This window comes from Trachemys scripta, chromosome 16, assembly GCF_013100865.1.
Source record: "Trachemys scripta elegans isolate TJP31775 chromosome 16, CAS_Tse_1.0, whole genome shotgun sequence".
Taxonomy (NCBI): domain Eukaryota; kingdom Metazoa; phylum Chordata; order Testudines; family Emydidae; genus Trachemys; species Trachemys scripta.
Window position 1 is genome coordinate 3,729,132 of NC_048313.1, and position 10,061 is coordinate 3,739,192.

The following is a 10,061-nucleotide window of genomic DNA, read 5'->3' on the forward strand; positions in this document are numbered from 1 at the left end:
GCCTTAGAGCAGGGCGGGCTGGGAGTCAGGACTCCTGGGTTCTCTCGCCGCTGCCCCATGCTGTTCTCCTGGCACCGTTCACCTCACCGGCCCATTGCGGAGAGCCGCCCAGACCAAAACCGAAGCCGAGCCCAGCACCCTCAGCCGTGCAGACCTGGGCTCGGATGAGGCCTGGAGAGCACATGTTGCATTTGCCACCTGATGTGAGCTGAAGCCTGCTAAAATACAGCAGCGGCGCCCTCAGCTGGCAAGCAGCTGGAGTGTCCCTCCTCCGGCTGCAGGGCCAGTAAACAGCCTCAGTGGGGGATTGCCCCTGTAGCCTCCCACCCCACCACCACTGGCTGCATCTGGCTTTGGTTACAATTATTCCCTCAACCCCCCCCCCCACCCCTAGGGTGACCAGACAGCAAATGTGAAAAATCGGGACGGGGGTGGGGGGTAATAGGAGCCTATATAAGAAAAAGACCCAAAAATCAGGACTGTCCCTGTAAAATCGGGACATCTGGTCACCCTACCCACCCCAAACCAGGTTACTTTAGAATTGCATCCCGTGGCGGGGAGGGGGCTGAGTATCAGGACTCCTGGGTTCTATCCCCAGCTCTGGGAGGGGAGTGGGATCTAGTGGTTAGATCGGGGGGGCTGGGAGCAGGACTCCTGGGTTCTATCCCCAGCTCTGGGAGGGGAGTGGGATTTAGTGGTTAGAGCAGGGGGAGCTGGGAACCAGGACTCCTGGGTTCAATGTGAAAGAAGAGAGTGTGGGTTAGTGGTCAGCCAGTGAGTCAGGGTGCCTGGATTCTCTTGGCTCACGTGAGGCTGAGTTAGAGAAGGAAACCGACAGCCCGGACTCCTGGGTTCTCTTCCCCGTTCTGACGCTGTGTGATTGGTGATGACTCATTTCTCCCATCTGAACATGGGAAGAATTCCTTCCCTTTGCTCCAGAGCAGTGCTGTGAGGGGTCACATGTGTCCAGTACACCGCACGCCTGAAATACCGAAATACACATGGCAAAGGACACGCATTTGAGGGCTGAATGCACATGCTTCCCTTCTTGACGGCAATGCTCTGGTGTGGGAACGGGGGAACTCTCCCAGCCTGGCTCGGAGCAGGGACCCACTCACCCGCCCCTGCCCAGTCCCCCTTCACCTTGAAGTTGACAATTCAGGGGAAGGCGAAATTCACACACGGCTAGAAGAGCTGAAGATGGGCATCGCTGGTGAAAAGCACATGAGAGCTTTACAAGGCTGGGAGTCAGGATTCTATTCCTAGCTCTGGGAGGGAAGTGGGGTTTAGTGGTTAGAGCAGGAGGGCACTAGGGGCCCCCAGGACTCCTGGGTTTTATTCCTAGCTCTACTACCCCACCTGCTGTGTGACCTTGGGCGAGTCACTTCCCCTCTTTGTGCCTCGGTTTCCCCTTTCAGTGCCTAAGTAGGCTTCAAGGAGCAGCTGTCTCTCACTATGTGTCTGTGCAGCGCCCGGCACAATGGGACCCTGATCTCAGTCGGGGTCTCTGCAGCGCCTGGGCATAATGGGGGCCCTGATCTCAGTTAGGGTCTGCACAACGGGGGCCCTGATTTTGATCCATCCTGTGCAGTGCCCGACACAAGGGGGGCCCTGATCTCGGTTCGGGGCTGTAGGTATAATTACAAAACCACTTCTATCTCTAGCGTCACTGTCCCGCCACTCAGGCCAGCAGACGTGAATTTCCTATGACAAATGGGGAATTTTGTTTTTCCCTTTCCACTTCAGGCCCCCTCTTAAAGAGATGGAGAAAAGCAGCGGGGGAGAATCTCTCCCCCAGGAGTAAAGATTTACATATAAAGCACAGGGGGAAGGGGGAACCCTTAGAACAGTGGGGGAGGATGTTTGTGGCTATGAATGTCCCCCCGCATCCCCCTAAAATCCAGGCCCGCCAACCCCTCTCTGGATAAAGCACCATCCCCTGCCGCCGCAGGCTTCTTCCCGGCTAATGTGGCGGAAAGTGCCTTTGAAGGGAAAGTTTCCCACTCCCTGGGTTTTATTTTGAAGGCGGAGGAGGCCGGGATTTTAAAGAGGGGGTGGATTTGGGCTTTACAAAAGGGCTGAGGGGATGGGGTCTTGCTAAGCAGACTGAAACAGCAACAAAGACCGGGGACAGCTGCGGCTCTGAGCCCCGAGGATCCGGCTTCCCGGGAGAGGGGTTGCAGGCGGGGAAGACACCAGTTCCCCGCCCCCCGTGCTGCATGTAGGCCTAGAAGCTGCAGCTGAAATCCAGGTCCCATTGTGCTGGGGCAGGGGACGCACAGCCACAGAGCGAGAGGCAGTCTCTGCCCCCAGAGAGCTTCCAGTCGAAATGGGGGGGAGGGGAAACTGAGGCACCGAGCGGCGACGCGACTTGTCACCCAGCCGTCCAGTGGAAAAGCTGGGAAGAGCCCCTAGGTCTGAGAAGTCCCAACTCAGAGCCCCTCGCCTGCACGTCACAGCGTCAGTCTACGGCAGCCGGGGATCTGGCCCATTGGCTCCAAAGGAGTGAGGTCATTTTACACCAGCCGGGGATCTGGCCCATTGACTCCAAAGGAGTTAGGCCATTTTACACCAGCCAGGGATCTGGCCCCTCTGACGCCCGAATGGAGCGAGGCCGGTTTACGCTGGACGGGGATCTGGTTGGCGCAGTCATCCGGTTTAGCTAAGGGGAGACAGTGGCCCGTCTCGGCCGAATCTTAGCCCCAAGCAGGCAGAGGGAAAAGTGGAAAAGAGGAGACTAAGGGGGGATATGATAGAGGTCTATAAAATCATGAGTGATGTGGAGAAAGTGGATAAGGAAAAGTTATTTACTTATTCCCATAATACAAGAACTAGGGGTCACCAAATGAAATTAATAGGCATCAGGTTTAAAACAAATACAAGGAAGTTCTTCTTCACACAGCGCACAGTCAACTTGTGGAACTCCTTGCCTGAGGAGGTTGTGAAGGCTAGGACTATAACAGCGTTTAAAAAAGAACTGGATAAATTCATGGAGGTTAAGTCCATTAATGGCTATTAGCCAGGATGGGTAAGGAATGGTGTCCCTAGCCTCTGTCTGTCAGAGGATGGAGATGGATGGCAGGAGAGAGATCACTTGATCATTGCCTGTTAGGTTCATTCCCTCTGGGGCACCTGGCATTGGCCACTGTCGGTAGACAGGATACTGGGCTAGATGGACCTTTGGTCTGACCCGGTACGGCCTTTCTTATGTTCTCATGAGATTTCTGAGCCGGTCTCTGGGGAATGGATCCCTCCAGAGGCAGGAACGGGTGGGCTGGCTGGTCCAACCACCCCCTAATGTCTCAGCTAGAGTGACCAGACAGCAAGTGTGAAAAATCGGGACGGGGGTGGGGGTTAATAGGAGCCTATATAAGAAAAAGACCCAAAAACTGGGACTGTCCCTATAAAATCGGGACATCTGGTCACCCTATTAGCTGGCTTCAGAGTAACAGAGTAACAGAGGACAGACCTGTCCTCGCTTACCGACAACCCCCCAACCTAAAGCAAATACTCACCAGCAACCACACATCACTGAACAAAACCACTAACCCAGGAACCTATCCTTGTAACAAACCCCGATGCCAACTCTGTCCACATATCTATTCAAGTGACATCATCATAGGACCTAATCACATCAGCCATACCATCAGGGGCTCGTTCACCTGCACATCTACCAATGTGATATATGCCATCATGTGCCAGCAATGCCTCTCTGCCATGTACATTGGCCAAACTGGACAGTCTCTACGCAAAAGAATTAATGGACACAAATCTGACATCAGGAATCAAAATACTCAAAAACCAGTGGGAGAACACTTTAACCTGTCTGGTCATTCAGTGACAGACCTGCGGGTGGCTATATTACAACAGAAAAACTTCAAAAACAGACTCCAACGAGAGACTGCTGAGCTGGAATTGATATGCAAACTAGACACAATCAACTCCGGTTTGAATAAGGACTGGGAATGGCTGAGCCATTACAAACATTGACTCTATCTCCCCTTGTAAGTACTCTCACACTTATTATCACACTGTCTGTACTGGGCTAGCTTGATTATCACTTCAAAAGTTTTTTTTCTCTTAATTAATTGGCCTCTCAGAGTTGGTAAGACAACTCCCACCTGTTCATGCTCTCTGTATGTGTGTATATATATCTCCTCAATATATGTTCCACTCTATATGCATCCGAAGAAGTGGGCTGTAGTCCACGAAAGCTTATGCTCTAATAAATTTGTTAGTCTCTAAGGTGCCACAAGTACTCCTATTAGCTGGCGTCTGTATGATAAAAACATTCTGCTGAACCGGCTACATTGGTACGCTGCTGCCCTCTGCTGGATGGAATTGGGACTGTTGTCTGTGGGTCACAGGCCCCTACCCTGCCAGCAGGTGCTGGGCGAGTCGCCGGTTGCTGGGGGGGCGTTGGGAGCAGGGGGGGTTGGGGTCTCTCCCTGATGTTGCCAGGGTGGAAAGCAGCGTGCGATATGGAGACACTTGGGCTGTTAGAGAGCTGGGGGTCTGGGCAACTGGGCAAACGTCTGCTCCGGCCACAAGGAAGGTACAAGATGCAGAGAGCCCCAGAGGTACACGCACCAAGACTCACACCAAGTCCTGCATCCACCCGACACATAACCAGATCTACGCCCACACAGAGACACTGCCACAAAGCCACACACACTTCCAGCTAAACAGACACACACACACACACACACACACACACAGATACACAAACAAGGGCACAACGAGAGTGACACAAAACCACACACACATACGCCCAGCTAAACAGACCCATGCAAACAGAAACACAAGGGCACAAAGAAAGAGAGACTCACATAAAACCAGACACACACACCCAGCAAATAGATACACAAACACAAGGACACAAAGAGAAAGAGAGAGAGAGAGAGAGACTCACAAAAATGCATACACAACCACAAACACAAGGACTCAGAGAAAGACACACACACAAAGATGCACACACAACCACAAATACAAGGACACACACGCACACACAAAGATGCACACACAACCACAAACACAAGGACTCAGAGAGAGAGAGACACACAAAGACACACACACAACCACAAGGACTCACAGAGACACACACAAAGACGCACACACAACCACAAACACAAGGACACAGAGAGAGACACTCACAAAGATGCACACACAACCACAAACACGGCACAGAGAGAGAGACACACAGAAAACCACACGCACACACACACGCAATCAGAGAGGCAAATCAATTCTGGACGCGTTTCTGGAAGAGATGCTTGAGTCAAACCCCAGTTATTGGGCCCCCGACAGGGGAAAGTGGGGGGAACCGAGAGGCCCCACGCTATAAAGGAGGCCGATTGGTCCCTTCTTGTCTTAAATGCGATGATTCCCACTCACGCCCGCCTGCCCGCCTCCAACAGAGCGTGGTGCTGTCCCCATTGCAGCTTACCCTCCCTGCTGATAATACTAATCCTCCCTGGCTTTTATCGCTGCTAGATCTCAAAGCCCTCTGCAGAGGAGTGTCATTAATCCTGTTTTACAGATGGGGAAACTGAGGCACGGGGCCTTGCCTGAGCAAACTGGGACTAGAACCCCGGCTACCGCTCCACCCAGTAGGCCGCGCTGCTCATGCATTTAGCTCCACAGCCGGTTGCTGGGCTTCAGTCATTATCTGGCTCTGCCGGAGCGGGGGGCCCCCTGTGCCCTAAAAGCGGGTCGCTCCCCTTACGCCAGGGCCGCCGTTTCAGTCCCTGCGAAGCCAGGTCGTGTGCGCCAGCTCGCTGCAAAGGTGTGTTTGCACCTGTGTTTGGGGAGCCCCGTCCTGTCTCAGCGGAGAGGCCACGGGCCAGATCTGGAGACATCACTTTGCACTGGGGAGGGGGTGAGCTGCCCTGTCTCTGAATGGGGTGTGGAGTGAGATCGGGTCTATGGAGCGGGGCGTGGTGGAGGGCCCTGTTCTCCACACAGCTTGGCGGGGGAGCTTTCATGGACCAGCTCAGCTGGTGACAGCAGGGGAATGGGAAATCAGGACTCCTGGGTTCCATTCCTGGCTCCGCAACAGTCTGAACCTCCCTGTGCCTCAGTTTCCCCACCTGTAGGATGGGGTCAATAATTCTGACCTAACATCCCAGGCCGAGCTGTCAGGATTAAATTAAGGGATGGGCATAAAGGGCTTTGGGATCTTCAGGGGACGGGCTGGCGGAAAGGACAAAGTATCATTAAAGGGACGTACACCGTGACTCACGCTGATTTCAGATACCAGGGCTGGGTACAGGCACGGACACCTGTAAGCTGTCGCATCCTGTTTTCCCCCGCTGAACTGCCAGGTCGCCTCATCAGATAAACAAATTATGAAACATAATCATTGGGTGAAAGAGGAAAGAACAGTTCATGTTTATTAGGTGTATTACGGCAGCACCTGGGAGCCCCAGACAGGCATGAAAAATGCTCCAAAAACCTGCTCCCCGCTCCTGGCCGTGGGATTGGAGTAGGAGGATCAGACCAATGGGCCCATCGAGCCCAATATCCTATCCCCCTTGCTCCGCATCAGCCCAATGGGCCCATCGAGCCTGGTGTCCCATCCTCCCTGCTCCGCGTCAGCCCAACGGGCCCATCTAGCCCGGTGTCCCGTCCCCCCTGCTCTGCAAGTCTGCGTCAGTCCAACGGGCCCATCGAGCCCGCTGTCCCATCCCCTGGCTTCAGCAGCTGCATCCGTACAGGCAAAGGGGCTGAGGGTAGCGATGGTGGAAGAGGCAGGGTAGGCGGCCTACCCAAATCACACATAGGCTCCGTGCCTCAGTTTCCCCAGCTGTGACAGCGGCTTGGAGGGGGCTCATTCCTGCCATACCTTGCTTGAGCTGTGCAGGTTCGACTCAGGACAAAATCCTCTTATTGCCCAATGGCTTCCGGGCTCGGCTGGGTCGAAGGTGTGCCCGCCCTCGCGCCATCTGCCGCCCCCGATGGGCTGCGCCCTGCACGGTGGGCATGGCTTGGTTCACTGCAAACACCCGGACAAATTCCACGTAGGTTGGGGGATTGCAAAAGGGCGGTTACCAGAACCAGCCTCACCCCTCTCCCAAAAGCTCCGGGTCATCGGGGCTCAGATCACGAGCTGTCCCAGCCTTGACCTACCCCGAGGCAGGGCGGCCTTCTCTCTCTGTAAAGCACTGGCGGGGCCTCAGGAGCGGAGGTTTTTATTCCCTGGTCTGCTGCAGTCTCCCTGTGTAACCTTTGCATCTCTCTGTGCCGTGGTTCCTCCAGTAGGGGCTGTGGGGATGGGACCCCTGCCTTGGTCTCTTGAATCTGGAAGCACTGTGGGGATGGCACTATCTCTCGCTCTGTACCATACCTGGCACACTGGGGGGCCCTGATCTTGGTTAGGGTCTGGGCAGCGCCCGGCGCGACAGGGCCCCGACCTCGGTCGCTGTGTGTCCGGGCAGCGCCGAGCATGACGGGGCCCGATCTCGGTCACTGTGTGTCCGGGCAGCGCCGGGCGCGACGGGGCCCCGATCTCGGTCGCTGTGTGTCCGGGCAGCGCCGGGCGCGACGGGGCCCCGATCTCGGTCGCTGTGTGTCTGGGCAGCGCCGGGCGCGACAGGGCCCCGATTTCGGCTGGGGTCCAGGCAGCACCTAGCACAATGGAGTGCCCTTCTCCGTCAGGGCCCCCAGCTGCCACCATAACGTAACTAACCGCTCAGGGCCCATCCCTGCTCCCCTTAGCTGGCTTCCCACCTCCCTGCCAACTTGGGCTGCCTTCAAAGGGAGTCATTTGTCCCTCTTATCCACCCAGTTCTTCCCAGCCACTAATTCCTCCCGTGACTGGGTGGGTGGGACTGCCACCACCTGTTTACCCTGTCACTCTGCTATAGATCCTGTTTGGGAGCTCCTTACCCGTCTGTGTGCTCTGCCCCGGGGCCTGCTGCTGGTGTGTGTGTGTGTGTGTGGGGGGGGGGGCACATGGAGGAATTGTTTTTCAGGGTGGGGCCAGGGTCAGAAGAAGATTGAGGAAGCGCGTTAATTACTGATCGGTCACTCGGCAATAATAGAGAAACAAAAGAACTTTTTAATGACAGGCTGTGTCCCCAGCACCTGAGCGAATAGCACCGTGGCCGCTCCCTGCTTTGAGGAGTAGCTTTGGCCCCCAAAGAACCATGATCATGAGAAACGGCTAGCAGCAAAAGGGGACCCCAGCTGCCAGCAGCGACTAGAGTGACCAGACAGCAAGTGTGAAAAATCGGCACGGGGGGGGAGGGGTAATAGGAGCCTATATAAGAAAAAGACCCCAAAATTGGGACTGTCCCTATAAAATCGGGACATCTGGTCACCCTAGCAGCAACACCTGAGAAGAGCAGTTTCCTCCCGCTCCCACGCGAGGGGGTGGCAAAGATTAATTAGGCCAAGAGTCCTTTATGCAGCCCTGGGGGGGAACAGAGCCCCACCTGAGATTTCTACCCCCTAAAGAGGGTTTTCCCACCTGGTGTGGAGCACAGTCCTCCGCCAGGTATGGGGTGGATGGGGGGCGTGGCTAGAGCTCACTGCGCTGTGGCTATTTCCCGCCCCCCAGGGCCCATAGGGAGCAGAGAGTCATTCAGAGCAGCCCCAAGGTTGCTCCATCCCTTTTGATACCCGGGACCGGTTTGCTGCCTTCCTGAACTGCGTCAGGCAGATCTCAGAGACCGGGGCCCCTGCGCCCCATTCCTGCCGCCAAGCACAGGGATGCGGGAGTGGGGGGGTTGTGAACAGGGCCCAGGGTACATCCTGGCGGACCAGTCCCCGGGGAATCTCCCTGCATTGGCATTGGGGGATGGATCCACGCAGCAGGAGTCCTCCGGGCAGCGGAAGGGTCTTGGGGGCGGGAAGATCAGAGCTTCGCCCCGCTCCGCCGGGCCACCCACCGCACAAAGCCGCCCCCATGTCTAGCAGGACAGTCCGGAGAGGGGCGGGCGGCCCAGCCCGCGCCGTGCTCAGGCGTCCTTGCGGGGTGCGAAGCGGCCGGCGGGGGTGGCCGCGGGGCTGGGCCCCTCCAGCCTCAGCCGCAGGGTGTTCCCGATGATCAGCTTCTCCAGCACCAGGGAGCCCAGGAACCAGAAGAGGGCATACTCCAGCGTCACCAGCCCCATGAGGTGGTAGCGGAAGTGGCTGTAGTCCCAGGGGCAGGCGTCGAACCGGCGCAGGAGGTAGCCAGTGGCGAACTCCCACAGATAGATCCAGAGGGTGTAACACACGCAGCGGCTCAGCAGGGGGCAGCGACCCCGCAGCACCAGGTACATCCGCTCCAGCACCAGGCTGGACGTGCCGTAGATGAACAGGGCCCAGACGCTGGTGACGCCCTGGAACTTCCAGTCCCGCTCGGCCACGAAGGCCCAGGTGGCCGTGAACATCACCTCGCAGAAGTAGCCGTGGATGGCGTAGATGTACCAGCGGGTCAGGGGGCTCAGGGGCTCAGGGGCTCGGCCACCCATGGCACGGGATCTGTGGGCAGTGGCACATGGGGGGGGGCGCATTAGTGGGGTGGCACAGCTGGAAAAGGCAATAGAGGGACGTACGGGGTGGAGGGGCTCGGATCCTAGAGAACCTACACAGAGCTGGAGTGCTCCAGAGACAGTGAGTGGGAGCAAGGAGTTAGAGCAGGGGCGGGGGGTGAGGCGCATTCAGGACTCCTGGGTTCCATTCCCAACTCTGAGAAGGGAGAGGGTCCTAATGGTTAGAGCAGAGGGCTTGAAAGCCAGAACTCCTGGGTTCTATCCCCAGCTTTGGGAGGGGAGTGGGGTCTAGTGGTTAGAGCAGGGGGGCTGGGAGCCAGGACTCCTGGGTTCTCTTCTCCACTCCAGGAGGGGAGGGGCGGTTTCATGATGACAAGTGAGGGGACAGGGGTTCTGCTCCCGGTTGTAGGAAGGGAATAGGGTGGCTAGTGCGTAGGACGGGGTGTCAGCACTCCCAGGCCTGGGAAGGGAGTGGGGCCTAGTAGTTAGAGCCGATAACCTCATCATCTGGATTCCTAGGTCCAATTCTCAGCTCTGCCACTGACACCCTGGGCATGTCCCTTCCATGTACCCTGCCTCGGT

General features: G+C 56.6%; 1 protein-coding gene across 1 annotated transcript; it reads right to left on the reverse strand.

The window, feature by feature from the left end:
* Positions 1-8,960: 8,960 nt before the first annotated feature.
* Positions 8,961-9,464, reverse strand: LOC117889155 (transmembrane protein 229B-like). The gene has a single exon (XM_034793026.1). The coding sequence runs from the start codon at positions 9,456-9,458 to the stop codon at positions 8,961-8,963; it is 498 nt and encodes a 165-aa protein (XP_034648917.1). The 5' UTR covers positions 9,459-9,464.
* Positions 9,465-10,061: the final 597 nt, after the last annotated feature.